At 43.3% G+C, this 19401-nt stretch overlaps 1 protein-coding gene and 1 long non-coding RNA gene across 5 annotated transcripts in view; one reads left to right on the top strand and one right to left on the bottom strand.

Annotated features, from left to right (window-relative positions):
• Positions 1 to 17947, top strand: part of LOC125145664 — a 33398-nt gene extending 15451 nt beyond the window's left edge. Inside the window, exons 2-3 of the long non-coding RNA XR_007144070.1 lie at positions 13681 to 13744; positions 14434 to 17947. This is a non-coding gene — a long non-coding RNA (uncharacterized LOC125145664). The remainder of the gene's footprint in view (positions 1 to 13680; positions 13745 to 14433) is intronic.
• znf609a (zinc finger protein 609a) overlaps positions 1 to 19401 on the bottom strand; it is a 97677-nt gene that overhangs the window by 12854 nt on the left and 65422 nt on the right. For all 4 annotated transcript variants that reach the window (XM_027140947.2, XM_047819329.1, XM_047819328.1 and 1 more), the window contains one exon: positions 4758 to 4983. In XM_027140947.2, coding sequence (XP_026996748.2) covers positions 4758 to 4983 — 226 coding nt within the window. The remainder of the gene's footprint in view (positions 1 to 4757; positions 4984 to 19401) is intronic.

Here is a 19401-nt window from a genome sequence, read left to right as displayed (position 1 = left end):
CCCCCTGGGGGATGAGTCCCGCAGGACTACGGGGGGGCCCAGACATTGACCTTGTGTCTCAAGAGCATTCTCATTTAACTTGTCTTTTGGGCCGGTCTCGTGCAGACATTCAATCGCGATAAAGGATAAGATAATTAGGACTTGTTTACAAATCACCTCGATACACAGGCTTTGGGAATTCTGCATTCTAGGAATATGGTAATAAATACAAACTTATTCTTAAATTCTACATAAACAATGTCCTAATCGTTGCCTTTCTGTTCTTTCGGCTGATTTGATTCGGCACAGGTTTTATATCCCATGCCTTTCCTGACACAACCCTCCCCTTTTATCCGGGCTTGGGGTCGGCATTGAGAGCTAATCCCTCGGTGGCTGTGTTAGTTCCCCTGCCTGGGAATAAAACCCATTCTACGGCATCGAGAGTGTGGAATCCTGCCGCCGGCCCCAAAAAGGACAAAAACCATTTCATGATAGCAAGTTATTTAAAAGTCATGTTTTAATCCCTTGTTTGTATACAGACGGCCCTGTATGGTCATTATAGGAGGGGAAAAAAAAGAGAAAACCGGTGGTTAGAGATGTGAATTTTCTGAGACTCGATCTTCCAACATGCTCACTCTGTTGGTCGCCTCTTCTGATTATACGGGTCACACGACCAAGGTGAGGACGTCCACTGGGAACAAGAGGGGACGGGAAGGAAAGCTGAGGGAGGCAGAAGGCTTCTAGTTTGTAATAACCACACTGGTGATTTAGCACAGCTGAGTACATCATGGTCAATGGAAGAGGTGACATACTGTATGCACCCCAACCCCCCCAGGCCATATTCTTTAGGTAGGAGTCAGGCACAAGAACACGGACGTGTGGTGAGAAAGCTCGAATCTTCTTTAAAATATAAAGTCGTGTTAGCCTATAAAGAAAGAGAGAGAAGGGTGGACTGGAACTGAGCTGGAGCAGCAACTTAAATGAGGATCGATGAAGCTGAAACGGCTGAAAAAAACAATTCATTAATAAAAATCTGTGAAATAACGATTACTTCAAACACGCATTCTCTGAACAAGTGCCGTCGACGTTTGCCGGCCGTACTTCACACTTTCACTGGAAATGCACCAGAAAAACATGTGTTCACACCTCAGCATATATTTCACACAAATCTATTGCTGCACTGTTGCTTAAATTCTACCCTAGTAGATCATCTCGAGACGTTCAGTACGTTTGTGCACCGAATCACGTCGGGCAGATTACCCGAGGGTGTCCGCGATACGCCGCGCCGAACCGCGATGGTTTTGCAAATCAGATTTTTTTGTATTTGCCAGTTAGATTCTGTGTCACTAAAAGAACCTGTGACATTCACAGGGAAATCAGTTGGACGGAAACTGCAGCACTACGACCTTCGTGTGCTGAAGCTCGAGCACAGAAAACTGTACAGATGATGTAGAATGGATGGAGTATCTGAGGCTCCTGTTACTAGAGATGATATCTGTCGTAACTCGTTTCTCGAAAGGACGGAAAACTCGAACGGCCGAATTTCTTCTTGATGATTGCTGATCTTTCAGAATAAGGTACATGTGAGATTAAGGCCAAAAAAAATCAAAGAAACTGTAGATAGACTGAGACTCGGATCTGCTGTAAAGACAAGAAATCGAGGAGTCTGTTCCTCTTCTAGTAAAATTATATCGAGTATTTTGAAAGAAACCAAACAATTATGAATTATGATCCCTTACTATGAACCCATAATATAGTCCAATAACTGCTGTGGCTATGCTATTAGTAGTCGTAGTAGTGTTATTACTATGAAAGCACTACATTACAGACATCACAGCGGCTTGTGAGGGACAGCCAGAAGAAAATGGACACTCATGATTCTTCACCAGAAAACAATTCTGATCCACATTCGCTTTGCCTCAAAACAAAAGGAGTCTAAAAGCAGCCTTTGCTTGAGCAGGTCTTTCATCAGGGCGCTGGCACAAAAACGTGTTGGCACGGCCCTCACCGTCTCAGCCAGGGAGCATCGCGCCAGCCTGCAATGGGGAAGGATTTTCTGGGGCGACACTTCAGCAGCAATAAACTTTCAGAGGATTTGGAGCTGACATTTCCAACTGTCAGCATGTGGTGCCTGAGAGAGCCGAGGCTCTGCTGGCCCAACCCCAGGGTCACTGCAGTATCACCGACGAGAGATTTGTGTCCTTATGCCACCTTCAAAATACCGCTTTTTATTCTTTCCAAACGTATCTCGCTTTTCTTTACGCTGCTCTCAAATCGAAGTCTCTTTCTCTGTCTTGTCATCCTTCAGCTTCTCAGTGCTGCTCCTTTCAACAGATCCTCTCGTCACTATTGTGGCTCCCAGTGTGAGCATGGGGAGCTGTCAGGCGTCCTGGGCTACTGATTGAAAGAGGTCATAGATGGTAGGTCACGATTCCCCCCCCCCCCCCACTCTTTGCACTTCACTGTGATGGCCCAGCATGAGGGCGCTCATTGATCCACACATCTCTCTAAATACTCCATGGTGAAAGGTCAGCATTTGGTAGTCAAATTCGGCAGTGAAAGGTTGCTCAGCCTTTGGGTGAAGATGAACATGACTTCAATTAAGGAGAAAAGAATATTAGGTGGCGGGCTGCGTTCTAGAAATGGACCGTATCTCCAACTTGTAAGGGATCTGTGAAGTGATAACCTCAAAGCATTTCACGTATTGAATAAAAAAAAATGATGTGGGTTTTCACACAATTGCAGTTATGACGCATTTCATTTATTATTATCAGTATTATCAGTAATCCTTTCTCTACCGTACATCTCAAATGTATCCATCATTTCTATTAAGTCACCATATATCTCAGTGCATCCATTTAGCTGTTGTGTAAAATGTGTCGTTCGTTATATTTACGCCGCGAGTGCCAGGACCGGTTAACCGTCTAGCATCGGCTCATTATATAACGCTCGATGAGAGTCGAAGCTAAGATGGTTTCAGCGTCCCTGACAGCCCCGTCTCGAGCAGCCCCGTAGTTCCAGCAATGAAATGCCACTGACAGCACCAACACACTCTCTGGCTATTGCTCATCTCTTCAGTGCTCTCCGGAGGCAGCTTTAGACTTTTCTCTGGCTTATTTTCCACATTTGTCAAGCGGAGGTTGCTGCGCCATGATGAGACCTCTGGGGCTCAGGCACTGCTAACACTGCATGAGAGGTACTGAAGTGCTAGAAACGAGGTGGTGAATCACCAAGGGGATGCCGAGCAGAGTCCTAGAGCGGAGGAACCGACTGGCAGAAGATGGAGAAAGTAAAGTAGTCGTACATCCTCGCTGTCCTCCTGTCAGGTTAGCCCAGAGAGCCTGAAACGTAGCGGCGCACTGCGGTTAATGGGATGCGTGGGAGCTGTCGAGTACGTGGGTTGGCTCGTGTTTGAAATTGCTGCAATTTTGAGTACCGCGCTGCAATTTAATCAGTCATTAGTGGGATTCGAAATACGAATTTGAGGAAAAGATTTGATGGTAAACAGCAGCACGGTTTACGTAGGTCACTGTAATTAGATTGTTTTCTCCTTGGCAAACGCTTGACTGGATGACAGTCGGTAAAAGTTTTCCGCCGCTTGATATCCAGAACCGCCGCCCTCGTGGTTGACTGTAAACAAAAGGTGTTTACGCTTTTCTTTATCGGTAGCGCTCGTCTCAGACTCTCACGGAGTTGAAACAAATTAACACCCCTGCGGTGGATTCGTGCCTCAGCATGCACATGTGACACAAAAGCCAGCTTTACTGCCAGCTACCTAACAGCATCAAACCGGGGGTAACAAAACAGCAGCGTTTCGAGGTTTACTGGACATTTGGAAGCATTTTCATCTGGACTTTTTACTTATAATAGAAACTAATGAACCGTAAATGCCCTTAAATACAGAAAAAACAGCATTCGTTCCAGAGCTATTTCTGAGCTGGCGGCGCAGCAACCGCCCGACTCGCCCCAGACGAATCCTACTCTGTTACGGAAAGATGAAAATGGGCTGTGTGACAAACTGATATTATTTTTGTAAACCTGTGCGTTCTCTGCGCTCCGATCCTGCCAAGTTACTGAACTATACAGATCTACCAAATAGATTTGTGCATCTGTGTGGTGAAAATCATTCCCTTAGTAACAAATTGTAGGTTTTTTGTATAACAAGGTCTGGTTAAAAAGTCTCAAGAGGGGAAAAAAGGGAAAAATTCCATTCTATCTGCAGCATCGCGGACAGCCGGGAAATCTGATCACGGACGGAACTGAATGCTTCGATTAATCAAAAAAAGTAAGTCACACACGTGCGAGTCACAAGTTGTCTCGAGTCATGAATAAGTCAAATCGAGTCTTTTTTAATATTTGTCGAGCAAGTCTGAAATTTGCGACTCAAGTCTGACTCGAGTCAAGTCATATGACTCGAGTCCCCTGTCTCTGAAAATTATACAATGATTATGATTAAACTGTGTGTAAGGCTGTGTGTTGATTTATCTTTACAGGAACGCGGATAAGATTAAAAGAAAAACAGAACCCCATATTTTTTGGTGAAAGCATCTGCCTTATACACACGAGTTAGAGGTAGAAAACTGTTACTAAATTCTGGCCGGAATCCAAATTTCATCTTTGTTGCTGCCAGAATTCAGGCAGAACGATATCCAAAGGGTTTTCTCCGACCGCCACACATTTCCTATATATTTAAAGTAGGTCAAATAAATAAATAAATAAATAAATAAATAAATAAAATAAACGAAGAACGACTCGAAGTGTTCTCTGAATCTTCTTACCATCTTCTGTTTCTTGCCATACGATGCCTTCCAGATTGACGCTGGTGCCAGGCTCACAGGGGCCCAGACACTCTGGCTCCGTGGCAAGCGCTACGTCGGACGTATTGACGGCGACTGAGCGTGTGCGGACCATGATCTGTTCACACGGAGACGAGATATCGGTGCTGCCGACCGGAGCGAGGAGATGAAGAGGTGGTGGGGCCGGCGTCGACACTGGGGATTCCATCTGTAACAAAGACAGAAGGGGAAACAAGCTGGATTAAAGCTTTGGGAGGAAAGAAAGGAAGAAAAGAAATCGATCTTGAAATCGATTGAAAAAGAAATCAACAAAATGACTTGAAATCTTAGCAATTCATTTGCACTGGGTGACAAACAGAGTATAATAATCGACATAGCACGTACATACAATCTCATACATCTCAAACAACCGCCGAAGTACAAAAGCATAGCCGTTACTTGCTAATGGCGTATTAGAAACCGTACACACGAATCCCTGTAGTGCACAAATGATTATTAAAAACACCTTTTCACAAAAGTCACTCAGAGAGAGAGAAAAAAAAAAGGTCGCATTCGGACGGCATCGTTAACGCTCTGTAATTATAAGTGAATCGTACAGCATGATTAGCGTGTAATCCAAATGCTCCGTGTTTTTTTTATTCTGCACTCGCACACAGTTTGATCATCTGATTAGAGGTTAATGACCTTAAAATGAGATTTCTTTAGCTGAAGAATTGATGAAACAGCACACATTAGCCCGAGGGAAAGAAATGTCATCATCTACATCATCGTCGTCGTCGTTTTTTTTTGTGTGAAATTCCTCAAAAAAAAAAGGAAGAAAAAAAAGAAATAAAATAAAATAAATGTAAAAGATGAAGTCATCTTTAAAAAAGGTAAAAAGATAGAAGCCTTTGGAGGCTGGGGTCAAAGCACAAGGTCATGATACAGCACCGCTAGAGCAGTAAGCGTTAACCAACAACCCAGAGCTTTATCTGCCCCAAAAGGAGACCATGCCATGAGACCTTGTTGCGTGGTAAAGCGTGGCACTTGCCCATTTCGGGAGAAACCGGTTTACTTTACCTCACTTAAGCGCAAGAGCAGTCGGACATGTTCGCTGGCTGCTAAGCAGATTAAGAAAGTCTGGAAAAATAAATTGTATTTCTATGGTGTTGCTTTACAGAAGTCTGCATTACACACATCCCATGGGGAAAGACACTGAACCACATAAATTAGGATATAAAAAAGAGGGGAAAAAAGTGTTAACAACACTGAAAGAGTGGAATTTAATTTAATAAGACACAATGGAAGAGATGTTGCAACGATCGTGTTGTAGGGAACACAACAGTTTGAGAGCCGTGATGCTAAAAGACGGTCAGAAAGCAAACCAGATGTAGGGACGAGACCACACGTTATAATGACGTTAGATTAGAAAGAATTCATAGCAAACGTGGCATGAGAGACGTCTCCAGGAGGGTTTCTATAGAGTGAATCCTTTATTAGTGATTGCCAGTGGTTAAAGGAGCTGGATGAATGATCTGAAGGTCATGAGTTCCACACCAAGCAAGGGCCACCAACCTGCCTACTCCTGGGTCCCTCAAGGAAGGCCCTTAACTCTCAATTGATCGAGAAGAAATGCCATAAATGTAAATTTATATGTACAGGATATCTGAGGCAAATTGACACAGCACTGGAGGAGACAGGGATACGGACCCAACAGTTTGGCAGTGGTTGGGCTTGAACCCAGACCTTCTTATTTATTTAAGACCACAGACTTATATACTACCACATGAGCTACCACTGCCTCTAGGCCATGCCTCATATCACCTAAATATTACAGTAGGACACATTTAAGAGTGACCTGCCTCTGAATCTAAGCTCTGTACAAGAAGACTCAACTATCAATATGTACAGCAAAATGAGTAGTGTGTTGTGGCAGGCGCCGTCGTACGCAGAGCTGCGCTCAGGGAAACAGTCAGCAGGAAAGGGTCATTAATTATCCCCAAGTGAACAATCACAATGGCATGGAACAGATAAAAAGGAGCCACAGGGACTGGTCACACCACAGGAGGACATTTTTCTTGCCGCACAGATTCGTTTGTCTCGATCGCGACAGTGTGGAAAGAAAAAAAAAAAAACGCTTTCATTTAACATTACAATTCGGGGTCATGTACCTGATCGGTGTCGGTCTGAAAACCGGCGTCTGAAAACATCCGGAACTCGTGTAGCTTTTTTCCGCCCGCTAAATTAATGTACATTTTAATTTAACGCGATTTAGCATTCGTCTCAGCATCGAGTCACTGACACCGACTCCATGCTCTGACAGACGTTACCTGTGAAAACTATTTGTCACTTGCTTTTAAAAGTGTGCCGTTTGGACGTTTCAAGGAAAGAAGCAATCCTGGGAAATGAGCATCAGTCTGTTTTACCTGATTGTAATTTCAGGCCATTTTATTAGCCCAAATGTTATTAAGCCACAAAATAGACTTAATTAATAAACAGTGTGGCTGAAATCTCTTAAAGGTCTCAAACTGTCTATACTGTTAGACATTTCTCTCAGAGTGCATTCGCTAATCTGTTACTCTCTTTGTAAACAGAGCTATATTGGGGGATGGGCAGCACTACAGCTCTATACTTACTTATTGAGCGAAACTCTATCGTAAAATAAATCTAGCGAGGTTTTTTTTGGTTTTTTTTTAAAGCTCATGGAGGAGGATCATGTCAGAGGCTAAACCACCATTCATTAAATGGAAAACCAGGCAGACGTCACGAGCAAACAAGCAAATCGATATTCAATGACAAATGCTAGTGTAAACCTGAGCAGGACGCGCGACTACATGCTCATCGTTTCCGACACAGATTGAGGAGTTTCTATAGCGGAACATTTCCTGCCTACAGCACTGATCTGAACAGATGTGAGATTGGGAATATCTACACCCACCTGTTCCTTATTTTGTACCAAATGTGCATTTTAGGAACATGCAACACTACTTAATGAAAATAACAACCTATACTCATAGTCTGAACTTATTTATTTATGCACATTATATCTGTGAAGAATTCTTTGGTGTTGCAGAATACGGTGTTAGCCTTAGCCAAACTTCGCCAAGCTAATACCCGGGAGATCTTTCCTGTTTACTAACGCATGTCAAAATCAGCTATTCAGTGTTTCTGATGGCTTGCAACAGAGCGCTGGGTTCGAATGTCTTTATATAAGACATCATGTTGTGCGCCATCAGTACTCGAATAACAGCAATGAGGTTTAGTAACATCAACCGTTTCCCCGTGAAATAGTGAACCCTCTCGTCTTTCAGCTGTCTTGATAACGTCACATGAGCATCGATCCAAATTTTTAAGAAAGCAATCTTGGGGAACGATCGAAGAAACTAGAACCTCAATTGTTTCCTTGGGTGTGTGTGTGTGTGTGTGTGTGTGTGAGTGTGTGTGTGGACTACAGAACCGTATCCAGAGACCTAGCTAGCACTTGCGCAAACTGCTCCAAGGTCAAAAATTGGACATTCATAGCTTGTTCTGATCGAGACCTCTGTGCTGATACTTTTGTGCACCATTGCTACGTACCACCAAACTGTCATCAAAGTGCGTCTAAAAACTTCCTGTTTTTCTTTTTTTCTCTTTACAAGAGTTGAAAAAGGAACAACATTCTCATGAATGTTAATCTGAGTCATAATGAAAGGTATTGTTGAGAAATCGTGCGGCGAGATCCTGCAGACGTGACAAACCGTACTGGTCACTGTTATGACAGCAAAACAGCACTGCGGCAATTTGACGCTCGTTTGCTCGCCACAGCCGGTGAACACATTTCAGTAAGAGAACAGAGGGGGGTGGCATTAATGAGCCATGCAGGAAGAGGAGCGCCGGCTTTTTCCAGTTTTGCGTCTGGGTGCTTCTTCACCAGAAGCAACAAGCTCCCAGCTGTATTGAGATGAGAGAAGAAGCCTATAATTGAAGAGGCAGCTGGTGCACTCAGCAGACGGAGGATTTCTGAGAACACCTCATGAGGATCTTACTGTCAAAGATATTATTGAGCCCACAGTGCCAGAACAGATGTCTGCACTTGCAGGAGGAGAAGTAGTTTATTCGCAAAATATGAAGTGAAATTAACCGGTCCGTTTTAGTAGCTTCCATGAGAACGTCAAACGCTTTATTGAAATTCTAAACACTTACCCCAAAACAGTCTTCACATACAATCTTCGGTCCTCAGAGGCACTGCGAGATGTGTGAGGGTCAAACACTTTAATTTTAGCCACATCTTGCCAGTAAGCCTTGCAGGACTGCTTTATTACATAAAAGGACAAGGGTTTCTTTGGGGCTATGGAATGTTAATCCTGTTGAACAGCAGCAGGCAGCAGTCATTCTTCAGCAGCTTTTTTATGAGCACATGGACGGCTGGGACATGGAAGTGCATTCCGAGCTAGGTTCCTTTTTAGACACACTGGCATGCTGTTAGCTGGCCTTAATTCATTGGCCACACTTGTCACTTAATTCTGGCTGGCAACAAGAAACCAAGCAAACTACCGGTATAAATCAGCATTCACTCGGTCTCCATTGTTTGGGCAAAATCAAAGCACTCCAAAGCAACAGAGAAATAAAAAGCAGAATATCGACGGATCAGAAAAGACGCAGCAGAATAAAGGTTTTAAGTGAGCTAAGTATTTAGTGAGGCTCAAACAGCTGGACACTGAATAACTGAGTGCTAATTATACGTATTTCATGGAGTTTCCTAAATGACCTTCATTCCTATAAAGAGCATCAGGAATACAAAATAAACTAAATGAAGGAATTATACACAGAGATATTTCATGTGCATTGAAATCCCAGTCTTAAGCCCTATTCGGACGGGATTAGTTCTACGTGGGGACGTGGAGTAATGCAATTTTTCCTCAGGATGTCTGTAATATTAATTGGCCAATTCGCACGGGACAAGACATCTCAGTAAAACTAGCAGAAGGGGGAGGGGTAACTCACTTTACGCACCACAGTAACCTCCTTGTCGTCATGTGCGCATGACGTTGCTTCCTGTTATCATGTGCGCAAACAGACAACTTGGCGCCTCCATGCTTGAAAAACGTGCCAAAAACTACTTTTAAACAGGAAATGACTAAATTTTACCGTACATATTTACAGCGGGTCTTTTCGGACGGGATCAGTATTACCTGAGGTCATTTTTCCGGACCTTTTTACAGAAGGTAAAAGTCGCTGTAATCTTTACTGACATCGTCCGTAATGATTACCGAGATGGCGCATTCGGACTGGACTAAAATCACAGAGAAGCTCTGGTAATAATTACTTTACCCCTATGTCCCCACGTAGAACTAATCCTGTCCGAATAGGGCTTTACACTATAAACCAAGCAGGAAATATTCTAGAACAACGCACAACAATTACTTCGGTAACCATTAAAAAATCCGCACGATGCTAAAGATTTCGATGTTCCGCTGTCAAAGACGTCATAATTTACGCTCGACTCAACGCGTGCCGACGAAAGTTATGTAACCACCAATTGCTCTGGAGGGAGGCGTGGTTAATCTCATCATGCCAGTCACGAGTACGATGGAGGAGAAGCTACTTGTACTTGAAGCTTTTGTTCTAGGGCTCACGTTCAACATTCCGCTCACCCAAAATTGTTCTCCGCCCTCGAACACGCTCGCGACGCACCAGCAGCAGAAACGTCGCATTACCGTACTGAAGTTCTCAGAACTCTGAAGCAGTCAGTCAGAAGCAGGCTAAACTAGGAGATGATGATGAAACAATATTATTAGAGGATATCGGAGGTATCATAGCTAATTTTTGGCTAAACAGCAACTTCAAACTCATTTTCAAATCTGCTGACTTGATTTAAAACTCTAAATACACTTTTTTTTTAATGCTTAAATGCTGTTTTGCTGCCAGGAAGTTCGCAAGCCCAAACATGCTGTGTGTGAAATGATTGATATGATAATACTGCACACACATAGACCGTAGATACTAATATATACATTGTGTATTGACATGAACATGAATCTAACACATAAAACAAATAGAAAAAAAAGGGAGAAAAAGTGTTAACATCAGTCAGGGAAATGGGCTGACACTGCGGCACTCGGCTACCTGTCTCTTGGCACACTTCTTTTAAGTAGTGTTTGCACAGGCACCTTTTCAAGCGCTTTCAATATTACAGGGCAGCGAAAGGTCACATCAAGTACTTGGTACAAGGAAAGGCATAAAAATTGCACAGAGCTGCTGAACCCATTTAGCAGTTATGTGATACGCTACATTTAATAGCCAGGAAAAATGGACCTGCGAACAGTAACAACACAGACCTCCCTCAATCAAAAACATGGTGCGTCCAGACCAGCGAGTAAACGGCTCCAAACCAAAAACCGATGCTTACGACTCCAAGGCAAGACCACCAAACACTAACCATAAGCAACTGTGTTCTGGAAGAGACACGCCACCGCAACCCGAGCTCACTTCATGTTTAAGTGACGCAGAGCCAAAGGTAGTGAAGGGAGGTGCAGCTGGAGAACAGGCACTGGAAACAAGACCAAAATTAATATGGAACCGTAGTGGGAGCAACAGCAGTGTTCAATAAAAACAAAGTCCGCTTCCTGGCTCAGTTTCTCTTTTGTGGTTTTAAACACACCATTAGTGGTTCAGAGCTAGTTTTTCTTCAAGCAGGCTTGCTTCTGCCAAGTTTGCGTACACTGGCCCTGCACTCGGTCCACACCCTGGCTCTCTAAATCCTGCTTTGTGGTTAACATACAATTAAGATTTTCAAACAACTGACATTCTAAGTCAAAAGATGGCTTAGCTGGCTTATAATCCAGACTGATGACAAGCCTTAAGAGTAGCCACCAATAAGCAACTTGTACAGCTTTGCTTAAGTGCAACAATAACTCATTCAAAAAAGAGCTACTACTACAGAATATTTCTAGCGTTAGTACAATCCAGCAGGATTTACCTTTATTTGACTTGCGGCTTGACATGTAGAAACACACCGTCGGTTGACAGCATGAATCATGGCTGGTAAAACAATTTCCAAATACTCTATCACAGGGTTGGACTAGCATAAGCTTGAGCTAGGAATGAATGTGGGGAATAGGTTTTGAGCTTGGAATGTTGGGAAATTCATTGAATTAATAAATTGCTTAACCCATCAATCAAACCTGCGATAATGTGGTTGTGTGCGACGAGGTATCACGAGGTAACCTCTAGCTTTTTCAGCGGGAAAACCTGACGACACGTGTTTAGCACAGATTTTGTGGAACTTTCTTGCTCGTGAAAGAACGAGTCATCTCCGAGTCTTCCATGTTTGAGGCTTGTTTAACAGTGAGCTTTTCTTTAAACCCGGGTGACTGTGGAACCCTAAACAACTTGGATAGACAGAGATGGTACAGTGAGTGGTAGCGAGGCCTAAAAATACTATACACAAAAAAATGTATAGTGGCTGTAAAAAGTGGCTATTAAAAGTTCTGTTTCAACTGAGAACAAACATCTTTATCAATGGAAAACACACATGACGCATTATCTCACCCACAACGACACGAATTCACTGCCAGGCGGTGAAGGGTAGGAGCTTTGAAAACGGTCATTTGACCCCGTCTGAGAGTCTGAGTCAGGGCTTGGTCAGGAGGGGGGAAGAAAAAGAGGTCAGGTCAGGTCAAATCTTGCTGTTAAACCACTACACAAACCCCAAGGGTGGAAAATGTACATCTGCTCAACAAGTCTTTAATGTTCACCAGAGAAACCACATGTCTGTGTTTTTATTACAATAAAACACAAAAGAGGGAGGGGAAAAGGGAATAAAAACAGATGACGAGTGACCAAATAGCTGGAATGCTGTCTGTAGTGATATGAAGTGTGGTGAGGGGTTGGGGGGGGGGGTAGATATTGATTGGGGGATTGATTGGGGGATTGATTGGGGGATGGGCAGCACTGCAGCTCTGTGTGTTCTCTCAGTGGAGACAAACAAAAAAGTGTGTAGACTTTTTTCTTCCAGTTTCTACAGATTTGAGAGACTCAAGACAGATTCATGACAGACTCGAGACAGACCCGTGACAGATTCGAGACAGACTCGAGACAGACTCGAGACAGACGACTTGTGACAGACTCCTGACAGACTTGTGACAGACTCGAGACAGACTACTTGTGACAAACTCGTGACAGACTCGACAGATTCATGACAGACTCGAGACAGACCCGTGACAGATTCAAGACAGACTACTCGTGACAGACTCGTGACAGACTACTTGTGACAGACTACTTGTGACAGACTACTTGTGACAGACTACTTGTGACAGACTACTTGTGACAGACTCAGGGCAGACTCGAGACAGATTCGTGACAGAATCGACAGATTCATGACAGACTCGAGACAGACCCGTGACAGACCTGTGACAAGTTCGTGACAGATTCGAGACAGACTCGAGACAGATTTGTGACAGACTCGAGAGAGACTTGTGACAGACTGAAGACAGACTACTTGTGACAAACTCATAAATAGACACTTCAAAATAACTCGTGACAAACTCAATAAATAGAATTTCAATAGAATTTAACTAGACAGGTGGAAAAGGGAAAATAAATTAACTTTTTTATTTATTTATATATAATCACAGATTGGAGGTAGAAGAGTCTGACTACTGAAACGAAATAGCACTAAAAGGTGTCGAGTCCTCGTTGTAAATACGCTAACTTTCAGTTCAGACATCTACAGCAGATGCTCCACCCAACCAAAGCCTACTGAAAAGTGAACGGCTCTTTATTCACGTCTAAGAAATACAATTTCTCTTTGTTAAAAATACCAATTTGTTTTTACATCGATTGCACTGTTTTTTTTGTTAAGGAGTCTCCAGTCGCCGTGTTCTGTGTACTCATGAGAGGCTTCTTCTGTTTTTCTTTCTTTTTTTTTTTGGTATCTGCATTTTAGAAATGAAAAGAAGAAAGGATGACGAGGGAGAAGTGGATGACGTCTGTTTCTAAGCAGTTATACCGTAAGTGATTAGGAACCAGATTAACTTATCGTATTTTCTACAGATTAAAAAAATAAACCTTGTATTTGTTGGTAAGAGACAAATAAAAGACTTCAGGATGTGATGTAAACGTACCGGTCGAATCGGGCCATTGAGTTCGATTCCCAGCTCGTTCTGTGACAACAATGTGCCTTGTTATATGTATCTGAAACACGACGGTGGTTCAGTGAGCAGGTCTGTGAGCAGGTTTCCCCAGACACAGCTCTATTCCAATAAAGAATAGAAACTGCATTTCTTTTTGTCGGTCATGACGAACATTATAAAGCACTGGCTTCCATCTAGAAAACAGGTTCACAGCCAGCCCCAAAAAACAAACCCAAAAAACAACCACAACAAGAACATTATTTAGCAGGATAGCAGAACCTGCTGAAGCAAAGTGGATCCTGATCAAAATAGACAGAGTTTTTAACTTAACCCCGATGGTGTTGACACACTTTAACTAATGTCAGGCTATGTTTAAAAAGACTACACTCTAAACACTCTTCCAGGTTAATGTCATTAATCTGAGCTACATAAACAAAGCACAGCTAAAGGGTTTTTTTTTTAAATAGATGGACTGACAGAGAAAGAGAGAGAGTTGGAGGGAAAAAGAGAGCCTAAGTGTTTAAAAGTCTTTAAACGTCGTCGTGTCAAACTCTCATCCTGAACAGAAAAAATGTCATCGAGGTCGACAGCGAGGACGAAGGCGGCGGAGACGTCGCTTTGCTTTTCTTCCAACATTCCAGCACATGAGAAAAGTGTCTGAAAGGCAAACGACTGCTGGAAAACAAACAAAGAACAGAGCAAACCACATATTTGGCCATTAAACAGAAACACTTCTACACAGCTAGCCAAAACACACAGCTTCAGACTGGGGCTTTTTTTTTTTCTTCCTCCCCAAACCTGAATTTCTCTGATAAAAAACCGGAACAGCACAAGGTGTAAAGTACACGACGTGATCTGCTGACGGTCCAAAACAAAACAAGATAAATGCCGCGATTCAGGCTGGATCATGGCAAAGGTTTTCTTAGGTCAGAGGCACAATGAGCAGAATATTGCTGTAGTAACACTCCTGAAATCAACACCGCAGAAATCTAAGGAGACTTAATCACAAGCAATGAAAAGAACATCACGCAATATGTTCGGATATTAATCCGGATAGCGAGAGATCGCTTTCTCGTTCCTTTCTGTAGTCGCTCGCGTAAAGCTTGAGCTGGCTACAGACCAAAATATAGCAATACCTCCAAGTCATAAAACAAATCGGGCAACACACGGCCCTGACCTATAATTAGAGAGCAGGAGTCACTGAAAATCTGATTCATGGAAACCAAAAGCTCTCTGTAATTTGAGTTTAGCTTGGCCTCTGGAGGCTGCCCTGCTGACCACATTTGAGGTGCTAAATCTGTAGGTGTGGAGATGCCAAAGCCCCGAGTCTGACGGTTGGAAAGGCAGGTCGAAAGGCAGCGTGCGATTCGCGCCAGACTACTAAGTGACATGCTGCAATATCAGCCCAAAACACACACACAAAAAGAAACACACAAACACAACCACACAACTGTCACAAAGATTACATGACTGTTAACCACAAGCCTTCTGCAACCCAAGTCTTCTGATTTCAGTCTTACACTAGAAACAAGCTCGAGAGCACGATGGAAATTCCCCACTGAGTCTGAAAGTAACACCTCAGGGGAAAAATAGCAAGGAAACATTATATGCATGAGCCAAATAAATTCATCAAGGAACCTTTAAATCTATAATGAATGACAGTAGGAGTAAAAAAAAAAAGCTTAAGCGATAACAAAGAGGAAGCATAAGTTATGTATAATGGATAGTGAGCAAATAAGGTCAGGCCTCTTCACTTTCATCCCCCACCTTGTACCCTACATTCACAAGAGCCCCATTATTCACAACAGCTCATTAAATGTGCAATGTTTTTTTTAAAAAAAAAAAAAAAGCAGCGTTAGGGCTCCAAAGTGTCTGTCTGGCTCTTACATAAAGAGCGGCACAATTACACGAGGCTTCCTCTCTCGAAAGGGGCAGAGATGCAACTCGCGATGCTGCCGAAAGCGTCATTCAAGATGCAAAATGATAGCTGATTTGAGTCGTCTCACCTTTCGCACTCGAAAACAAAAACTGCTCTCGTCGTAGCATGACGGCTTTAAAAAAAAAAAGGGGAGAATTTTCCACCTGACTTCTTCACAGCTACCGGATCCCTGCAGATTTCCTGTTAGGGTCTTGTCAAGATGAAGAGTGGAAGTGGCCTTTGTACGCGGCTCACCCGCAGCCGGCTTGCAGTCATTACAGAGCGAGCGCTCTCGCAATCTGAAAGCGTGGGAGCCTGCTATGGATGACGAGAGTCACACGGGCAAACAGGTGAACAGAAAAAGCGGTGGGCCGGAAGAGCCCGTCTAGGCAATTTACATACCACAGTGTAACCAACTAACACCAAATAATATGCAGAGTGGGTGTGCAAGAAGTCTCAGGGTGATGCAATTAGCATGCGCGGTGTATCCGTTTAAACAGAGCGCCGTATGTTACAGTCAGTAACGATTTAAACTTAAAATAAAACATTGAGGCTTTCGTTTAAGATTTTCAACATTTCTCAAACCAGTATGTCATTATGGATTAAACCCCGAGCTTTGAATTTAATACACGGTACAGATTAGTCCCTGCCGTACTAAATTAAATTATGAGCCAATGATAAGTTCGGTGCCAAACATCGTTTGGCAGCCTGCGAGTTTGGCTCCCCATTGTTCAGCAGCAGAATTAAGCATTTGAGGCCAAGCACAGGGCCTTATGGGAAAGAGGAGGGGAAGGGTTGAAGGCAATGGGGGAGGGAGGCGGAAGGTGGGGGTTCTCAGCAGGGTGTTTCCCTAAGCTTCCCCTACCCTTAAGTACAGCCGCAGGGAATCCAATCACCTGCTGCTGAGACGAAAGACAGCCACACGTACTGATATCACAAAGAAACCAGATCTAGATGGAAGTCATTAATCAGGCTTTACACAAAGGCAGAAGCTCCTGGTCTCAGGACAAAAATCCACACGTTTAACACTTCCAACCCAGCATTTACCTGTTAGAGAGAGAGAGAGGGAGAGAGAGATAGAGAGAGAGATAGAGAGAAGCATTGAAAATGAACAGTGTAGCAGGAAAAAGGTGTGGCATCCTCACCAACACCTGCGCTCTCTGTTGCTAGCAACCACAAGTCTGCTCTCTGCAAACCAACCGAGGCTTAAGGGGCTAATTTTGGTCCCCAACTGAAAAGAACCTAAGAGACACTATATCTCTTCTCTTACACACCAATTCAGTCTCCGGGAGAAAAAAAAATCTTGATTCTTGAATCCCTTCTTCTCAAGAAAATGAAATGAAAAAACAAAAAGAAATACAGAATACAGAAAAGTAAATGAAACGCTGCTCTATTCCCTTTTGTAATGGCCGTCCATTCGAGTTAATATTTCCTTAAATCTCTTCTGGCAGCCGTTACCATCGGCGATCCTCCGGGATAAACCGCAAGGGTGCGCAAAAAAAAAAAAAAATTCCCAGGCCAGTCGAGGCCCCTGTAACAAACGGCATTACTGAGCTCTTGTCATGGGTTCTCAAAGGGATTAAGGTTTGGACTCTGACTGAAGCACTCAAGCCCAGTTTATTTCTGCTGGCTCGGTGCTTCAGAGAGCTGCAGGCTTTTATCATCGACTTCACTGTAACGTGCATCACTTCCAGTTCAAACTAACAAGCTTGCTCATCCGTTGCTGCTGAAATCTCCATAGCGTGTGGTTTCGCAGTTGATCTCGCAGTAGTTTCCCCTAGCTGTCTGGCACGAAACACGACAAAACTGCACCGGAGGATGTTCAGGGGGCTTTGAAGTGGTTTTTCAGAACTTGGTTTTTGTTTAGAGAAACGTTCTTCTCTTTCCATTTTGAATTAGTGCCTATAAACCAAGAAGCAAATTCAGAACTGACCCTCGCAAAATTCAAAGCAGGAATTCCAGAGAGATGAAAGCAAGGTTATTGTGCGACGGCGTTACAAACGAAGCTTTAAACCGATCGACATGATGGCGGCGTTTGTTCTCGCTCTGGTAGTGTTTTATGTTTTTGTAGCGGTGCCAAAAAATGCTAATTACCCTACTTCAGAATCTGAATAAGATTTCTTAGAGAGAGAGAGAGAGAGAGAGAGAGAGAGAGAGAGAGAGAGAGAGAGAGAGAGAGAGAGAGAGAGAGAGAGAGAGAGGCAGAGAGGGGGGGCAGAGAGAGAAAGAGAGAGGGGGGCAGAGAGAGAGACACACACACAGGTAGAGAGAGAGAGAGAGAAAGAGAGACAGAGGCAGAGAGGGGGGCAGAGAGAGAAAGAAAGAGGGGGCAGAGAGAGACACAGAGGCAGAGAGAGAAAGAGAGAGAGACAGAGAGAGAGACCGAGAGAGAGACACACACAGGTAGAGAGAGAGAGAGAGAGGTAGAGAGAGAGAGAGAGAGAGAGAGAGAGAGAGAGACACACACACACAGAGAAAGAGAGAGAGAGAGAGAGAGAGAGAGAGAGAGAGAGAGAGAGAAACAAACAGACAGAGAGAGAGAGAGAGAGAGAGAGAGAGAGAGAGAGAGAGAGAGAGACACACACACACAGGTAGAGAGAGAGAGAGAGGCAGAGAGAGAGACACACACACAGAGAGAAAGAGAGAGAGAGGCAGAGAGAGAGAGAGAGAGAGAGAGAGAGAGAGAGAGAGAGAGAGAGAGAGAGAGAGAGAGAGAGAGAGTGATAGGAGTAAACCACATGTTCTTTCAAAAACAAAAGTCCAGGGAGTGTGTTAAGGCAAAACAGAAAAGTGCCGAAGGGCAGAAACCTATTAGTTACTGGAGCAGCTCTGTGGTTGACGTTCCAATAATAGGCTACACATTTTGCTTTTCTTATATGAAAGAAAGAAAGAAAGAAAGAAAGAAAGAAAGAAAGAAAGAAAGAAAGAAAGAAAGAAAGAAAGAAAGAAAGAAAGAGTAAAAGAGGAGGGAGAGTGTGTAATGGGGATTTAGGAAAAATGGGGGAAGGGCATTAAAATAAATATTAATAAATAAAATGATCTGAGAACACAGTCAAGGCAAGTGTGTTGTATCTGACCTGAGCGTGAGAAGCAGCAGAGACCCAAACACCAACAGCATCATATTAAACATGCCACTTTATCCCTGGTTCAGTACCAACACATAGTGACAGAGATACAGCAGAGGCTAATCACGCTCGCTAGCTAACACACGAGTTCAGTCACGTGACGTAGATGCCGGGAAACTGCCTGAGCTAGCGAAAGCACTGCAAGCATTCTTCAAGCTAAAGCACGATCCACAACGACATCAAGACTGATAATCTGCTGAACTGAAAGTGCAAATAAATAAATAAACAAACAAACAAACAAACAAATAAATAGGAGGCTGACGGACGAGCGAGGATTTAATATGCTCCATGTTTAAAAACCGAACACATTATATATATTAATCTGGGTTGGATCTACATTTGCTTTAAGATATAAGCAATTCATGTTTGTATTTTTTATGTATTTATGAGGATTAGTTATTTGGAGTTTTCTAAATCTGTGACTCTTTAACGTTGCATTTTTTTGGTGTATTCATTATGCTGAATCCAGCAATTTCCCCTAAAGTGCCCGA

This window comes from Tachysurus fulvidraco, chromosome 10 (genome assembly GCF_022655615.1).
Source record: "Tachysurus fulvidraco isolate hzauxx_2018 chromosome 10, HZAU_PFXX_2.0, whole genome shotgun sequence".
Taxonomy (NCBI): Eukaryota; Metazoa; Chordata; class Actinopteri; order Siluriformes; family Bagridae; genus Tachysurus; species Tachysurus fulvidraco.
This window is presented reverse-complemented; position numbering and strand designations above follow the sequence as displayed.